Raw genomic sequence first — 17,696 nt, 5'->3', positions numbered from 1 at the left:
GCTGGAGGAGCAGGGCTGGAGACCAGAATGGTGAAAGGATGCACGTGGGAGCAGCAGGTGAGATTCTGCAGGAGAAGGAGTAGTGTGAGGAAGAGGAGTGTGAGGAAGAGTAGGGATACAGGAGGAGGGGGAGGAGCAGGAAGAGGAGGCACCGCAAGGTTCCAGCACTCGCTGTATCTGCAGCCTCCCCCCAGCCCCAGGAGCGTTGCCCCCCCCATCCAGCAGGTGATCAGGGAGGGGGATCCACGATTTTCCTGGGGGTGAATCGTGGTGTTTCTGAGGTTTCTTGGGCTCCATGTTGGTGCTTTGTTTTTTTTGTGGGGGCTGAATCTTTATAATTTGGAGGGGATTTTGTCTGAATCTTGATGTTTTGGGAGTTTTGGGTCTGTGTCTTGATGTTTCGGGGCATTTTGGTCTGAACCTTGGTGTTTTGGAGGTGTTTACAGACACAGGATGCCTGGTGATGGACTTGGGGAGGAGGAACCCCCAGCCCAAGGTGCTCATCCCTTGCTTTTCCCCCCAAACCAGGATTTGTCATTCCCAAGGCGTGGCTGGATGGAGGAGGAGGAAAAGCCCCGGAGATGCCGCAGGAGGAGGGGCTGCAAACGCAGCCCAGAGAGATCCAAGGAGGAAAGAGCCTCCCTGTGCCGGGAAGGCAGCCGGAGATCCAGGGGGAGCTTGGAGGTGGGGGAGAAGCCTCAGGGTGGGGAGAAGCCCCACAAGTGCTTGGAATGTGGGATGGGCTTCAGGTGGAATTTCAGGCTGAGGGAACACCAGAGGATCCACACTGGGGAAAAGCCTTATGAGTGTGGGGAATGTGGGATGAGCTTCAGGTGGAACTTCAGGCTGAGGGAACACCAGAGGATCCACAGTGGGGAGAGGCCCTATGAGTGTGGGGAATGTGGGAAGAGCTTCAGCAGGAGCACCAACCTGATCCAGCACCAGAGGATCCACACTGGGGAGAGGCCCTACGAGTGTGGGGAATGTGGGAAGGGCTTCACCAGCAGCTCCAACCTGATCAAACACCAGGTGGTCCACACCTGGGAAGGGCCCTATGAGTGCTTGGATTGTTGGAAGAGCTTCTGGCACAGCTCCGAACTGAAGGTACACCAGCGCACCCACACTGGGGAGAGGCCCTACGAGTGTTCTGAGTGTGGGAAGAGGTTTCACACCAGCTCCAATCTCCTTGTGCACCAGCGGATTCACAGAGAGGAGAGGCCCTTCCGCTGCCCCGACTGCAGGAAGGGCTTCAAACACAACTCCAACCTTATCATCCACCGACGCATCCACACTGGGGAGAGGCCCTACGAGTGTCCCAAGTGTGGGAAGAGCTTTTCCCAGAGCTCAAACTTGACCCAGCACCAACGGAGGCACCACTAAGGGAAGCCCTGCGAGTGTCCCAAGTGTGGGAAGAGCTTTGTGCACTGCTCCAGCTCCATCCCCCGTGGGAGGATCGGCGTTGGATGATTCCCAGTGACCCCCGTTGGGCAGAGCCCTGGTGACCCCCGTTCCGGGTGATCCGCGCTGGGTGGGGGGAAGGTGTTGGAGAGATTTCTTTGCCTTCTCCTTGTGCTGCTGGGATTTGGTTGGTAATAAATTCCCTCCCTGTGCCCAGGCTGGCTCTGTTGTGCCGGTGCCCGGGGCGGGATCTCTCCTATGACCTTCCTGCAGATTGTTCCATCTCTGCTGTCCATATGGAAAGATACAAAGATCCCTTTTGGTTCACACAGTTAAATGTCTGATGGGTCACACGGTGGTGCCTGTACAGATACACGTCTGGAGAGAAAGCCAAACATCCATCGCACTCTCTCAACACCCACAGAGCCTGAACCAAACTCTACAAGGCCACGCAGCTTTGCACAGAAATTCATACATCGATAAAACTGTACAACGAGATGCAGGTTTACACAGAAATTGATACACAGGAAAACACAACAATCTGTGCTGTGTGAATACACTGACTTCTGTATAAAAATGGCTCCACACGGCGGGAACCGATACAGAACTGTGCGATTACCAAAGGACCCATTGACACTTCCACACCCTTGTAACTAAAGACACAGGACTGTAGAGCTCTCCAGCTCCGTACATTCCTGTCTGGGGGTGACTTTATGATGTGTATCCCCTATCGCTGCTCTCTGCCCAGAAATCAATCCTGTGCCTTTCTGTGCCTTTAAACTGAGCCCAACGGGGGAGAGAGAAAAACCCGAGTGAACTTTTCAAAGCGGTTGTTCAAGGACACAGACACACACTCCTCTGCGTTCTGCTGCGGCAGCGAGAAGAGCGGAGGGAGCGCCCTGCTTGCTTTGCAGCGCGCTTTCGGCTCCTTTTCTCCGGAGGGAGACGGAGAGTTGAAGTTTGTTTTCCTGAGACTTGGGCTTTTTCCCTTCTTCTCTTCTGGACTGTTTCAACGTCAGAACACACCGGGAGAATTTTCCACCGAGGCCCTGGAGGACACCAACCCAGCTCCAAGGAGGAGGAGAGAGAGCACACCTACAGAAGGACTCTGAAATCTTCCCAGGTTTCTCTCCACAGTGAGAGGTTTTAGTATTCAGCATTATTATCCTTTTCCTGTGTGTTTGTTAAATAAATAGGTTCTTTTTCTCTTTCGCTTTCCTCAGAGGAAAATATTTTTTCCCAGACCTGGTGGGAGAGGGCTGGTTGTAACCTGCCTTCTGTCAGAGGATATTTTCCTCCAAATTTGTCCAAAGCAGCACACTAAAATAAGTCAGTATTTATTTTGAGGGAAAATGATTTCTAATGGCATTTTGAGGGTCAACAAATACAAAGATAATAATAAGGATAAATACAAAGAAATACAAAGAAAATACAGAGAGGTGAGACAGGAGTGGAGCTCACTGGACTGGTCCTTGGCAGAGCCCAGGCAGACCCTGCATGAATTTGGCTGCCTGAATGCAGCTCTTGCCCGGGTCCCAGGGGTGGCCCCCTCTGAGTGTCTCTCCCAGCACCACAGGGATGCTCTTGCCCCTTCCCTGGTGCCCCTTCCCTGGTGCCCCAGGATGCTTCCCTGCCCAGCGCCTTCTGGGGCCACCCAGACACCTCCCTAGGCCTCTGGGGGCCCCGTGGCATGGTGCAGACAGGGATTGAATCAAAGCTTCCTTGGAAGATGGAGGCAGGAGAATATTGCCCGTGATCTTCTTTCCAGCTGCCCTCCACACTCCTGCAAATCCTGCTGGGACACTCAGGCTCTCCATTCTGGGGCTCTGCAGCTCCTGTGCAAACCCATCCATCACTGTGTCCCCTCTCACATGGATATCAAGAAAATGACACAGCAATATCTAGAAAATGTGAACTTGATTAATTTGACTGCTCTAAAATTCTACAGCTGGGGGGTGACTGGAAGACTATGACGTGAGAACCTTATGCCTCCAAAAAGGGTCAAGAGTTTGGAACTGGAACACTCAGGGAAACTTCAGCTTCTGGGGGAAAAGGTGCCCTTCCTCCTCTCTCCCTTTGCTTTATACATCTGATCGGGAGTCATATGGTTGGAACATCCCCTTGGCTGATTTGGGTCCGCTGGCCTGGCTGTGTCCCCTGCCAGGATCCTGCCCACTCCCATCCCCTCTGCTGGGGGAAGGAATGGCAGAGGGACAGCGCTGCTGGGCAGTAGCCAGAACACCGCTCTGTTCTCAGCACCCGTCCAGCTACCAATGCAAAGCACAGCCCTGGAAGGCCCGTGAACTTTCCCTCAGGCAGACGCAACACACGGGACTTGAGCTGCCAGCAGCCCAGGTCACCCTCTGCCAGCCCCGCTCCTTGCACCTTGTGTCCCCCTGGAGCAGAGGGAAGTGCTGAACGAGGAGCCTGCCAGCGCCGGGCAGAGGCAGCCCCGTGGGAGGGCAGAGCAGGCCATGAGCAGGGCGAAATGCAGCCCCTGCGGGCAGCGCTGCTCCCCGGCCGCTCGGGGCGGGCAGCGGCAGCGGCGGAGCCGTGCCCGGCGCGGTGCCCTCGTCCCCGGGGCTGTTGCTGTTTTCTTGTCCGCTTCTAGGTGCAAATGGGAGACTGCTGCTAGGAGGATTACAATAAAAGAATGAAAACGCTCTTTCTGCCGAGTTTGGATGTCAGTCCAAGAGAGCAGCTCAGCTCTCAGCTGTCTGCCTCCTCTGTGCCAAGCCAGCACTTTCAGCCTGGAGCAAAGGCCCTCTCTGCAAAGAACCTGCTGGCTGCTTTCTTTCTGCTGCTGTTCATTGACACAGGCAGAAAAGCAGCAACCTGGTTTGGATGCTGAGTTTGTCCAAACATGTGAACTTTGCCATGGGAAGCCAGGACACGGAGTCTTGAGCCCTGCCCAGCGTCATAGCAATCGCCTTTGTTGCTGCCGTGTATTGTCACTGCCGAGGGTGAAACCCCACGGGAGCACATGCCCTGTCTCTAGAAGCCACAGCTGAGCAAAGCACTGTGCTCTACAATCTTCCATCAGGAGGTTTCTGGTGTCTCCAGCATTGCTTTCAAAGCAAACCAGGGAGAAGGCAAACTGTGTGTAGCCAATGCTACTGGAGAGGGTCTCAGACTTGCTGAGTCCTGGGTCTTCGAGGTGAGATCAGTTTGGAATGAGTGTGATGTGGAACTCGTGCAAGGCAGTAAAGGGGAGCACAGAAGGAAAGGAATGAATAGTGGCTGTGAACATCTTGGCTTGTTTCTTTCAATTTTCATTTCACTTCTGGGAAGCTGTTTTGCTTTTGCGAGAATCTTCTCCACAGGGCTGTTTGCTGTTTTCAAGAGCCTTTCCTGGAGAACTTTGTAGGAGATAAGAATAAGAATCGTTTTTACCTTTGTTAAATATGTTAAAACTGTTCAATTCTGTTTCCAGAAAGGCACTCTGGGAAGGGCTCAGCTGCAGATGCGGCAGGCGGCTGAGTGTTGCTTGACAATGAGGCAGTGACTGGCTGGGGAGATGTGAGGACCATGTGAACAGAAAGCTGATTGGAGGCAGGGGCACATGAGCAGCGAGCCTGCAGCTGCAGCACCCAGTGAGTGCTTTTCTCAGATAGGTTTCAGTTCAGTTCTGTTAAAGTTCGGTTCAGTCCTGTTGAGTTCAGAGTATAAAAAGACTCAGTTTGCTACAATAGATTGATCTTCTCCAGAGGTATAAGGAGGTCCGTGTGCTTTGTTGCCCATTGCTACAGAACTGGCTCGAGCTCCTGTCACAGGATGTGCCACCACTTGCAGCTTCTCTTGGCCTTGCACACTGCGTGCAGCTCGACTCTTGCAGCAAAGCAGGACCAAGGTTTTGAGACCTTGACCACTTGTCCTTTCTTCTGGTGGGCAGGAGAGTTGTGCCATGGCTGAGGTTTTCATTGCTGCTGCTCTATTCTAAGGAAACATGAGGGGCTACCAGGAATTGTTAGGGAATACAGGGCTGGGGGAATTCAGAGAAAGAATCTGCAGAGCCTGCAGCCAGAAGTGGAGAGTTGATTGCCAATCCTTCCAAGCTCTCGGTGGACATCTTGCAAGTGATGTGGAATGTGAAAATGGTCTGACAGAGGCAGTTGTTTTCTGAGTTCAGTGTAGATGATTGCACATCTGGTGCATTGGTGTGCAAATCGAGAGTACAGTCAGTTCCTTGGAAGCAGCAGAACAAGCTGGAGCTCTCCGAGCAGATGACTGAAAGAATCTGCAAAGGAAAAATGCAGGAAATGACTTGGTCAGCCTTGCCTGGAAGAAGGGTAATTTTCTCTAATAATTACTAATCCTTTCCCTTGGCTTTTGACTTTCTTCACAAGGCCATTTGCATCCCAGCTTCAGCACGATGCGAGAAGCCCGGGCTCACAGAACTGCGTGAAAGATTCCTCCGCAGCGACACTCAGGTGGAAAGGGGAGCAGGGCGCCCGAGCACCCTCTGGGGAAGCCTCCTGCCAGGTGGAATTTGTGCCGTGCCAGGAGAGGAGGAGGGGGGAAGGATGGGCGCTGTGTGGCAGCAGCAGGAAGTCTGGGCCGCAGGACATTCCACCTGCACCGCTGCCCCGCAATCGGCGGCCGTGTCCCCGGGGCTGCGGCCCTGGCACCGCGTCCGCTGAGCTGCCGACGCTGCGGGAGCTCCCCGGGCTGGGCTCAGGCTCCCGCTGGCACCGGGCAGCAGGCTGTGCTCTCGCTGTGCTCAGCAGCAGCGGAAAATGCCTCTGGACGTGCACGTCTCCTGCTGCTGGGAAGAAGCAAGGAAGCGAGTCGAGAAGTTCTGGTTTCTCTTTGTCCTGCTGGATATTTTAATTTCATTCCACGCTCCAGAGGCAATTGCTGTGCTGGCCTCTGTCAGCTGGTTCTATTTCAAGAGCAGCAGCAACAGGACTGTGTTTGAGCGCTGGCAATGGGGCCTGTATGGCTTTCATTCTCCTCGCCTTCGTGCTCGGGGGCTGGTGGGCATTCCAGTGTGTGCTGATCCTTACGCCTGTGACAAAAAGACTGACTTCAGTGCCATGAAAGCACGGTGGGTAGCCCTGACTGAAAGAGGCAATTGCAGTTTGGCTGAAGAACTTCAGGCGGCAGCCAGAAGGGCACAACAGCAGCCGTGATCTCCAACTCACAAGGCAAAGGCAACAGCAGCATCCCGATGGCGCATCACGGTGAGTGAAAGGGTGCGGAAACGCGATCATTTCTTCCTCTGAAGTTTGGTGCAGGGCAGCCCAGGCAGGCTCTGAGGAATCAGGGGTGTTTGTGGGTGACTGCTGTTCTGCTGGAGAGATTCAATTAGAAAAAGAAGGTGTTCTGCCATTGGAGCCTTGACATCAGTGCTTTGTCAGCAAGACCCGGCTGCTCCGTTCTGCGCTGAGTCCAGTGCAGGCAAAGGGCTGAGTGTGTGAAGTGAGTCCTGTTTTTCAGCCGTACAGCTCTGTCCTGTGCCACTCTCTGCTGACATGAAACAGGAGGGAGCAGGCTGACCTCGGCTGGGTGCCAGGTGCCCACTAAGTGGCTCTGTCAGTCCCTTTCCCAATGGCCCAGGGCAGAGAATAAGATGGAGAACAACCAGCAGGGTGAGATAAGGCAGTTTTATTACAGAGGAAGAGAAGAGAAGAGAAAAGAGAAAAGAGAAAAGAAGAGAAGAAAAGAGAAGAGAAGAGAAGAGAAGAGAAGAGAAGAGAAGAGAAGAGAAGAGAAGAGAAGAGAAGAGAGAAAAGAGAAAATAAAAGATGAGAAAAAGACAAAGAAAGAGGATTCTGCATGTGTGCAGGCTAAGGAAAAAAAGCCAAGCTCTATTTGCCATTAGCAGCGATGTTTGGACACTTCCCAGCAAGCTGGGCCTCAGCACACGGAATGGTCTCTCTGGGAGGGAAACATTGAGGAATCGCGAAAGCTCCCCCTGCCCTTCCTCCTCTCTCCCTTTGCTTTATACATCTGATCTGGAGTCATATGGTTGGAACATCCCCTTGGCTGATTTGGGTCCGCTGGCCTGGCTGTGTCCCCTGCCAGGATCCTGTCCACTCCCATCCCCTCTGCTGGGGGAAGGAATGGCAGAGGGACAGCGCTGCTGGGCAGTAGCCAGAACACCGCTCTGTTCTCAGCACCCGTCCAGCTACCAATGCAAAGCACAGCCCTGGAAGGCCCGTGAACTTTCCCTCAGGCAGACGCAACACACGGGACTTGAGCTGCCAGCAGCCCAGGTCACCCTCTGCCAGCCCCGCTCCTTGCACCTTGTGTCCCCACAAGCAGACACCAAGTGTTTCTGCTGCTCCCCCTCCTGCACAAATCCACAGAGAGCTGGGATTTTTCCAAGTCTCGTGTCTCCGTTGTGCCGTATTCCCAAAGAAGCAGCAGCCCCTCCCGATGAACACGGCGAGTTACGCGGATGCTTGTCAGCTCCACTGCCTGCCTAGAAATCTGGGAACTGCTTCTAAATGCTGCTCCCTTCAGCTCTTGGGCACTGACTGACACAGAGCTGGGAAACAAATCCCCTGGCTGCTGGCTGACAAGGTGAGTTCCGCCAGAGTCAGAGCTCTGTGGGAAATCTCTATCCACGCCTCTCCTTTGAATAGATCCGCACCCGGGGTGCGCAGGGACGTGTCCTGTATGGAAAGGAAGGAGTGTGCCAGCACCGTGACTGACACTTTCCCTCTCCGTGTGCGTTGCAGAGCCACGGGTACACAGACGTGATGGAAACCCTCGCACAGCCAGAGCCTTCTGTCCCTGCAGAACGGAGTGCGGCGGGTGGGGGCGGTTGGTGGGCAGCGAGTCCCGGACAGCGGGCGAGATCCGGCTCCACAGCTGCCAGGCCCCGCTAAGGCTTAATGCCGCCTCCTCGGCAACAGGAAAGGCCTTCAGCCTCGTCCCTGCCCAGAGGGGCAGCGCTGGCCTGGCTGCACAGCTCCTTTTCCCCACAGGTCACAGGAGATGAGATCACAACGCTTGCAAACACCGACTGCGAGCCACAGCTCTGGGTGCTCACCATGAACCTCAGCTCTGCGAGCGCTGTCTGCCCCAGGCTCCAGGGGATGCAGTGGGAGCCCGGCTGGGCTCTGCCCTGGGACCATCCTCCAGGGACAGCTGCACACAGGGAGCATTTGGTTGCCACAAGGAGCCAGGCCATGGCTGCAGGGAGCTGCTCCAGGTGCGGCCTGCACTGCTGTGTGCTGCGCTCTGGGGCTGCTGCTCCCCACAGAGGGGACTGCACTGGGGTGCCAGAGGAGACAGAGAAGCTCCATCTTAAGCCTAACTGGGCTGGGTGGCTGGGCTGGGAAGAGTGGCGAGGGTCAAGGGCATTCACAGAGCTCATCCTGCTCTGTAAAGAACGAGGAAAAGGGAGTGGGAACCCAGCAGTGAGCAGAGCTGAGGCCTGGAGAGCAGCTCGGAATGACACCCAAATCTCACCAGACCTCTGAGACATTGCTGTTCTTCAGCCAGTGACTACATGAGTCCCTAAACCTGGGGCTCACTCTTCCTCGTGGCCAGGGGCATCCAGGAAGGCTACAGCGCAATGGGGACTGCGGTGAGCTGGGAACTCACTGGGGGAAAGAGGGAGCACTTGTGGAGCAAAAGGCAGGTGGGGGAGAGAACTGTTCAGAGAGGGGCTGAGCTTCAGCTTGAGCAGGCTGAAAAATGTCATTGGGGGTCATCCCAGACTGATTTCATTTCAGAAGTTACTGAACAAGTTTGTTATTGGGGGGGGGGTGTCATATTTTCCCCTGCAGGTGCACGCTCTGCAAACTTGAGCTGCACTGCCGAGCTGCTCAAGCACGTCTCTGCTGCAGGTCACGGCGTTTCTTCTTTGGCTTCTCGTGGCCCCGGGGCTGAGCCGCAGCAGAGCCCTGGCGGAGCCCAGAGCAGCCTCAGCATCCACAGAGCCCGGCTGCAAGGAGAGAAAGCAGAAAGCGCCCGTCAGCTGAAGGCTCTCGTCCCCCTTGTCCCAGCCGCCCGCGGTGCCCAGGCCGTGCTGGCCGTGCTCAGAGCGCTGCCCAAAGCTGCCCAGCATTGCTGCCTCTGGCAGGAGAGCAGGAGGGCAGGACACGTGCCCAGCCTGCAGCCGGCCGTGGCACAGCCACCTCCTCAGCAGCTGCCCAGAGCGGGATGCTGCTGCGCTCGCTGCCGTCTCCCAAAAGCCCTTATCCCAGCCGTGCCAAGAGGACGGGCACCCACCTCACGCCTCCCGCCGCCAGAAGAAAAGCTGCTCCCAAACGCTGTCCTCAGCCTTCTCCAAGGGCACGTCCCACCCATGCCGCAGCTGCTCCCAAGCACTTCGCCATCCGGACCAGACAGCACCAAGAACGCTTCCTTTGGAAAAACAAACCATAAATCAATGAAAAGAGATTACAGACAAAAAAGGGGAAACAAAAAGGTAAAAAATCTTCTCTCAGCTGGGGCCTTGAGGAAGGCCCAAGCCCGCCATGCGAGGGAAAAACCCACCCACGGGCCAGGGCAGCCCACGCTTTCTCCCTTCCCCCTGCACTGCCCCCAAAAGTCATGCTGAGCCCAAAGCAAACAAGGGCAGTGGAGCAGCCCAAGCCCTTCCTTGCCTGCAGAGCAAAGCAGCCCATGCACAGCTTCTGGTGTCCAGCCTCTGCTCCCACCATGGGGCTTTGTTTGTGTCAGGCTGGCTGCCCCAGCCCCAGCACGGGGCACGGTGGGTGCTGGGGGCTGTTGGCAGGGCCAGGAGCAGACTCCCAGTTCAAAACCAGCCCAGCCCATCCCCCCAGCCCTGCCAAAAAGCAGCTTGGCAGCCGACTGAAGAATTGGTTGCATCCACCCCAGCAAAGGGGGGAACCTTTGCTTCCCGGCCAGGCTGTGCAATGCCCAAATCTGGGAGCATCCCCCTGCATGTGGACTCATCTGCAAATTCGCTTTGGAGCCTGGCTTTGGAGAAGGTGCCACAATTGAAGTCCATCATCTTCAGCTTGCCAGGTGGAGGAAGAGCTTGTCATCCTTGATGTCACCCTCCATGTCTCCAGCAGCAGCAGCCGCACCTGGCACAGCTTCTCCAGGGGCTCCTTCTTCCCTGGGGCTGGAGCAGGCTGTCAGTGCTCTGCCCAGGGCCCCGGCTGTCGCTGAAGCAGGACAAGCAAAAGCAGCTGGCATGGGGGCCACCAGTGCTGGGAAGAGCAGCTCAGCTCCAGCAGCAGGGCTGCGCGTGCCCAGCTGAGGAGCCCTGCGCAGCGATTCAGGCAGGACAAAAACTCTGCCTTTCTTTGCTGCTTCTTGCCAAGGCACGTGTGCAGCTGGAACTTACCGGCTCCCTGGGTCAAAGCGTGCGTGTGGCTCTCTCCCTTCTCCTATGGCACGTGAATATCCTGCATCCATGGATCACAGGACAGGTCTTCTAATGAGGGCCTTTCCGAGGAGAGCACGGATAAACACCGCCGGATGAGATCCTGGCACTCTGCGGAGAGAAAGCAGAAAGCGCCAGTCAGTTGCAGAAGGCTCCTGTCTGCTTTGCCCCACTCTTGCCATGGCCAGGCCATGCTGCGTGTGCTCAGGGCTGTGCCTAAACTTTGCCATCAATTCTTTCTTTTGGAGGAGAGCAGGACATTGCCACCTCCTCAGCAGCTGCCAGTGCGGGATGCTCCTGAGCCCGCTGCTGTCTCCCAGCACTGCTATTCCCCCCGTGCTGCAGAGACGAGGATCCACCTGGAGAGCGCCGTCGTGGCAGCGAGAGCCAGCCCCAGGTGCTGTTCCAGCCCCTCCTTAAAGGATGCTCCTCGCAGACCATCTGGTGCAGCACGATGCCCAGGGACCAGACGGTCGCTGCCTTGCCGTAGTACCAGCCGAACTGGATCCATTCTGGGGGGCTGTAGGATGGTGTTCCTATGGAATAGAGATGGAGTTCTTCAGGGGGACGCTGCCTGCTCCCAGAGCCTCGCCCCAGCATCCCTGGGCATGCGGGGGCCGCAGCAGCGGCACGCGGCGTGACCCGCTGCCCTCTCACCAGCACCTGGGACTTGTGTACAAACTGGGGGTTGGAAAAGAAGCCGCTGGTGTCTCAAGAGGGCAGCGGAAGCCCTGGCAAGGCCCGAGCATTCCATGCAAAGGAAAAACCCACTTGGTGCTGGGGAAAAACCACGCTTTCATCCTCCCTGCCTGCACTGCCCCAGAAACCATTCTTAAGGCAAGGCAAGCATAGGCAGCAGAGCAGTCCGAGCCCTGTCTCGCCTGCACACCAAACGGGCTGGAGCACAGGTTCTGGCCCCCCCTCTCTGCTACCCCCAGCCACGGGTGTTTCTGTGGCGCTGGCTGCCCCAGCCCCAGCGCCAGTCCTGGGCAGAGTGGCTGGCAAAGGCTGCCAGCAGGGCTGGAAGATGGCCCCTCAGCCAGCGCCGCTCAAAAGCAGCTCAGCTGAAGACTCCGGCTGCCATGACTGGCAGCAAAAGGGAGAATCCCCCCCTGCCACAGCCGGCTTGGGCTGTGAGATGTTGGGCCGTGAGATGTTGGGCTGTGAGATGCCTCTACCAGGAGCCTCCCCCTGCGTGGGCTCACCTGCAAAGCTGGTGTAGGCTGCAGCTTGCAGGTAGGTGCCACAGCCAAAGTCGATGAGTTTGGCCTGCCCGGTGGCCAGGTCAAGCAGGATGTTCTCCGGTTTGATGTCCCGGTGCAGGACCCCGCAGCTGGTGCAGTGCCGCATGGCCTCCAGCACCTGGCGGAACAGGTGCCGCGCCACCTCCTCGCACAGGAAGCCCCGTGCCCGAATGAAGTGAAGGAGGTCCTGAGACCGCTCCGGGCGCTCCAGCACCATCACCACGTTGTTGGGGAGCTCCAGCCACTCGTGGAGCTGGACGATGCCAGGAAAGCCAGCGGACACCTTGTCCAGCAGCACGATCTCCAGTGGTGCTCGGGTGCCGTCGGGCTGTGGGAGGAGCACGATGCCGTCAGCGGGGCCGATGCCGTGCCGGGGCTCGGCAAGCCCTCAGCCAGCCGGGGACGCTCTGCGCGCTCCACTGGCCCCACGGCCGCTCTCCCTCGAGGCGTCCTGGCGGCTTCCACCCTGCCGGGCCTCGGCTCATCCCCGCCCGTCGCGCCCCGGCTTCTCCCGCTGCCCCTCGCTCACTCACCAGCCGGCCCCAATGGTGGATGCGGTTCCGTGGCACCCATTTGATGGCCACCTGCAAGGCAGGGGAGCAGCGGGCTGAGCTCGCCGCCCTCTGTGCCGAGCCCCATGCTCCTTCTCCTCCTCCTTTGCCCCCCGCCTCCTGCGCCTGCCGCCGGCCCCGCCACTCACCGGGGCGCCGTCCGAGAGCCGCGTCGCCGCCAAGACGCTGCCGAAGCCGCCGCGCCCCAGCAGCGAACCCAGCCGGTAGCGCTCCTTCAGGCCCTGCTGCGCCTTCCGTGCCGGCGAGACGCGGCCGTCAGCGCTCGGCCCGGGGCCAGGAACGGCCCCCGAGTGCCGCTCAACCGCCCCGGGCCGGCCATCCCCACATGTTGGCTCTTTTGAAGCGGACACCGGCGGCTCGGGGCCGGCGGCCGCGCTCAGGAGCGGCGGAGCTCAGAGCGGGGAAGACGCTGTGGAGGCGGCGGGAGCGGCCGTGCCGCCTGTGTCCCCGGCGGGCCCCGGGAGGAGCCGAGGCCGGGGTCGGGGTCGGGGTCGGGCCAGCCGGAGCCAGGGGCTGGCGATGGTGCCCAGGAGCCAGGCACTGATGCCCGCCCAGCAGCGCCACAGCCAGGACGGCGAGAGCCGGGCGGAGGCGGGACCGTGGCGGGACGCCCGGGGGCGGGGAGGGGGCAGCCCCGCCCGGGGCCGGGGGCGGGCCGGGGGCATGGCCCGGCCGGGCGTGGGGAGAGGGAGGCCGCAGGAGGCGGGGTTGGGGAACGAAAGGGAGAGCGGGAGAGGGTGCGAGACATTGGGAGAGGGAGAGGAGGAGCAGGAGAAGGGATGCAGAAGGTTCGTGGACTCGCTGCTCTTCTGCTGCTCTTGTGCTGGGAGCGTTTGTCCGCGTGTCCGTGTGTCCGGTGCCCGTGTGTCCGTTCCCCCCCGCGCGCCCCACGGCCGAGCCCCGCGCGCCCCGGGGCAGCACGGGCCGCTCCGCTCCGGGGCCGAGGCGGAGTCCCGGAGCATCTCTTCCTCCCGCAGCCACACCAAACCCGCTCGGCCATTGGGAGCATTTTTGCACCCGTTTCCCTTTGAAGGGCTCCTCTCTACCCCCATTTCCAAGGAGTCTCCCTGGGGTTTTGGCACCTGCAGCGACAGGGCAGCGATTGGCCTTCAAACTTCAAGAAAGACATGGAGGGGCTGGAGCGATACCAAAAATGGGTGGTTGTTGGCTTAAAATGTGCTGATCCTAAAGCAGTGAATTGGGCTAGGTTATATGAGATCAAACAAAATCCAAATGAGACCCCCACAGAGTTTCTAAATTGGCTTAAAGAGGCTGCACAAAAATACACTACCTTAGACCCTGACTCACCTGAGCAGCAGATTCACCTGGCCTACCTGTTTATAGGTCAATCTGCTAATGACATAAAGAGAAAGCTGCAAAAGATAGATGGGCCACCGGACATAAGTAAATTGTTGAATGTAGCTTGGAAGGTATACCAAAACAGAGACTTAGCAGACAAAGATAAACACCATAAACCCTACTACAAGAAGAGGTATGATAAGGAAAAGTCATCTGACACATCAAATAGGGGTCCCCCTTTTCCCCTATCTGAAGACCGATGTGCAATTTGCAAAAAATGGGGGCACTGGAAAAATGAGTGTCCATCACGAGCAGAAAAGAAGCCCCCAGTTTCGGAACTAACTGTAAATACGGACTGACGGGGACCGAAGGTAACCCAGCAGAGCCTTCGGTTGTAGCTAAGCTGGGGAATGATGATGGTGAATTTCTGGTTGATACAGGGGCAACATATTCTGTGTTAAATACTTTAAAAGGTAAACTGAGTCAAGACACTGTGGATGTGATTGGAGCTACAGGGGTAAGTGAAACAAGGCCTTTTTTCCAACCTTTAAAATTTAAATTGGGAAAACACTGGGTCACTCACCAGTTCCTGTATATGCCAAATTCCCCAATGCCATTGTTAGGCAGAGATTTATTGGAAAAATTGGAAGCAGAAATTATGGTTTCAAAGGAAGGGGGAGTGAAAGTTATAATCCCAGAATCTAAAATTATCGAAGCAGCTGCTATACTTGTACAGGAATGCCATGGAAAAATTCCCAAGGAAGTTGAAGAGGCTGTCATTCAAATAGTGTGGGCCAATGATTCTCCTGGGAGATCCAAAAAAGCTGAACCTGTGAGTATCACACTCAAAGCAGGGGCTACACCAGTAAGACAAAGACAATATCCTCTGATATTAGAAGCTCGTAAGGGATTGGTACCTGTGATTGAGAAGTTTCTCAAATTTGGGTTGTTAGTAGAATGTGAATCCAGGTACAACACACCAATCTTGCCAGTAAAGAAAGCTGATGGTAAAAGCTACAGGTTGGTACAGGATTTGAGGGAAATCAACAAGATAACAGAGGACATACACCCAGTGGTAGCAAATCCTTACACACTTCTGACAACACTAACAAATGAATTAGGGTGGTTCACTGTTTTAGATCTCAGGGATGCCTTTTTCTGCATTCCTGTGCATAAGAATAGCCAAGAACTCTTTGCTTTTGAGTGGGAGAATCCAGAAACAGGGAGGAAGACCCAGCTCACCTGGACAGTTTTACCACAAGGATTAAAAACCACCGGACCATATTCGGAAACCAGCTGTCAAAGGAGCTTGAGGACTGGAGGAAACAAGAACCAGGAGGAGCGGTTCTCCAGTATGTTGATGACATCTTGATAGCGGCCAAGACATGAGATGACTGCATGAAGCTCACTGTAAGTCTGTTGAACTTTTTGGGCCAAAGTGGGTATCGAGTCTCGAAAGAGAAGGCACAGGTTGCCAGGTAAACAGAAGTATACCTGGGCCTGGAAATTTTCTGTGGACATCGCCAACTCAGCAGAGAGTGGAAGGAAGCCATCTGTCGACTTCCAGAGCCCCATACCGTAAGGGAGATGCAGGCCTTCCTGGGAATGGTAGGTTGGTGTCGCCTGTGGATATCAAACTACGGTATACTGGTGAGACCTTTATATGAAGTCCTTAAAGCAGCTGAAAAGGGGACAATTATGTGGACAGAGAATGCCAGGGCTGCATTTAAACAGCTGAAACATTCCTTGATGTCAGCCCCAGCTCTGGGGCTGCTGGACTTGACTAAACCTTTTGAACTCTTTACACATGAGCGACTGAATGTTGCTCTGGGGGTACTGGCACAGCACCTTGGAGACCAGCGAAGAGCTGTGGCCTATTTCTCAAAACCCTAGACAATGTAGCCCAGGGTTGGCCAGGATGCTTGAAAGCTGTGGCAGCAACAGTCCTTCTGATACAGGAGGCCCGTAAATTCACCCTTGGGCAGCACATTGTTGTGTATGTACCCCATGCAGTGATAAACGTGCTGGAGCAAAAGGGGGGACACTGGCTCTCCCCTAGCAGGATGCTCAAATACCAATCTGTGTTGTTGGAACAGGATGATGTTACTCTAAAGACAACTTCTGTGGTAAACCCTGCGATGTTTTTATCATCCACATTACTTGACAGTGTGCCTGAGCATGATTGTTTGCAGACAATAGAGGAAACTTATTCCAGCAGACCAGACCTGAAAGATGTTCCTTTGAAAGATCCAGACTGGGAACTGTACACTGATGGAAGCAGCTTCATGAGAAACGGTAGGAGGATGACCGGTTACGCCATAACCACCTCAGATAAAATCATTGAGGCAAAAGCCTTGCCTCCAGATTATCATCACAGAAAGCTGAACTCATTGCACTAACGAGAGCTCTAGAACTGAGTGAGGGGAAGAAGGTGAACATATGGACTGATTCCAAATATGCCTTCAGTGTTGTTCATGCCCACGGAGCTATTTGGAAAGAACGTGGCCTGCTGACTGCTCAAGGTAATGAGGTTAAGCATGCTAAACAAATTCTTGCACTTTTACAGAGCATTTGGAAGCCTACAGAAGTGGCTATCATGCATTGCAAGGGTCATCAAAAAGGGAAAACAGCCCCCAAACTGAGAAATCGTTTTGCTGACAAAACAGCCAGGGGGATTGCAGAAAAAGGCATTTTTGCAGTGGAGCCACAGAAAGAGATAGATTTGTCATCATTTACCCCAAAATATGATCAGAGGGATCACAAATTAATTAAGTTCCTTAAGGCTGAAATCAGAGAAGTTGGGTGGGCTGTCACCCCGGTAGGACAAGTCGTAGTTCCACCCCTGATCCTTCGGGAAATAGCCCAATGAGAGCATGAAAGTATCCACTGGGGAGCAGAAAATCTTTTAAAACATTTGAGGAAAGTAGTGATAGGGAGAGGAATGATTGATATTGTACAATCAAGCAAGTGTGAAACCAGCTGTAAAAACAACCCTGACGCAAGCAAGAGAGTTGTGTTAGGAGTGACAAAGACAGGAGATCTCCCGGGAGATTATTGGCAAATAGATTTTGCTGAGATGCCACACAAAGAGGGATGCAGGTATATACTGGTACTGGTTGACACCTTCAGTGGATGGCCTGAGGCTTTCCCCTGTCGCACCAACACAGCAAAAGAAGTAGTAAAAGCTTTACTCAATCATATAATACCAAGATTTGGGGTTCCTTTGGGAATGTCATCAGGTAGGGGACCACATTTTGTTGCAACAGTGGTTGGGGAAGTTAGCAGGATTTTGGGACTTACCTGGGACCTGCACACACCATACAGGCCCCAGGCAAGTGGCAAAGTTGATGGCATGAATGAGACCCTCAAAACCCAGATTTGCAAGATTTGTCAAGAGACATCCATGACGTGGGTTCAAGCCCTGCCTATAGCCTTGCTGAGAGTCCGCATACAGCCAAGGAGAAAGGACAACATCAGTCCCTATGAAATATTATATGGCAGGCCATACCAGGTTCCACATATCCCAGGGGAAATTCGTATGAGAGGTAAAAATGATTTGCAGAAATATTTAATGGCTCCGAGTTCCACTTTGCAGAAGCTCCAGAGATTCGTTGTGTTATCCAAACCAATAGGATTGGACACAGCTGCTCATCCGTTCCAGCCTGGAGACTGGGTCTACATCAAGTGCTGGGACAGCGACCCCTTGCAAGCCAAGTGGAAGGGACCATTCCAAGTTTTGCTGACCACTTCTACTGCGGTCAAGGTTGCAGGCAAGAGACCGTGGATTCACTACTCCAGGGTGAAGAAAGCTTCTGCTCCCGAAATCACCAAGAAGACAGAGACTGATACAAATCAAAAAGATGCAGTTTA

The 17,696-nt window shown here is 55.3% G+C and overlaps 2 protein-coding genes across 2 annotated transcripts; one reads left to right on the top strand and one right to left on the bottom strand.

Annotated features, from left to right (window-relative positions):
* The first annotated feature begins 434 nt into the window (after nt 1-434).
* On the top strand, nt 435-1,453 carry LOC125318802 (zinc finger protein 180-like). The gene is made up of 2 exons (XM_048289738.1): nt 435-749; nt 834-1,453. Exons 1-2 carry the CDS (start codon nt 454-456, stop codon nt 1,378-1,380), a joined length of 843 nt encoding a protein of 280 aa, XP_048145695.1. The 5' UTR covers nt 435-453; the 3' UTR covers nt 1,381-1,453.
* A 10,293-nt stretch (nt 1,454-11,746) lies between these two features.
* Nucleotides 11,747-13,527, bottom strand: LOC125318732 (serine/threonine-protein kinase pim-1-like). The gene is made up of 3 exons (XM_048289668.1): nt 13,511-13,527; nt 12,656-12,902; nt 11,747-12,283 (listed from the first exon to the last, which is right to left on the bottom strand). The coding sequence occupies exons 1-3, from the start codon at nt 13,525-13,527 to the stop codon at nt 11,747-11,749; spliced, it is 801 nt and encodes a 266-aa protein (XP_048145625.1).
* Nucleotides 13,528-17,696: the final 4,169 nt, after the last annotated feature.

This window comes from Corvus hawaiiensis, chromosome 31 (genome assembly GCF_020740725.1).
Source record: "Corvus hawaiiensis isolate bCorHaw1 chromosome 31, bCorHaw1.pri.cur, whole genome shotgun sequence".
Classification (NCBI taxonomy): Eukaryota; Metazoa; Chordata; class Aves; order Passeriformes; family Corvidae; genus Corvus; species Corvus hawaiiensis.
The sequence above is the reverse complement of the archived record's forward strand: the minus strand, read 5'-3'. Positions and strand labels throughout refer to the sequence as shown.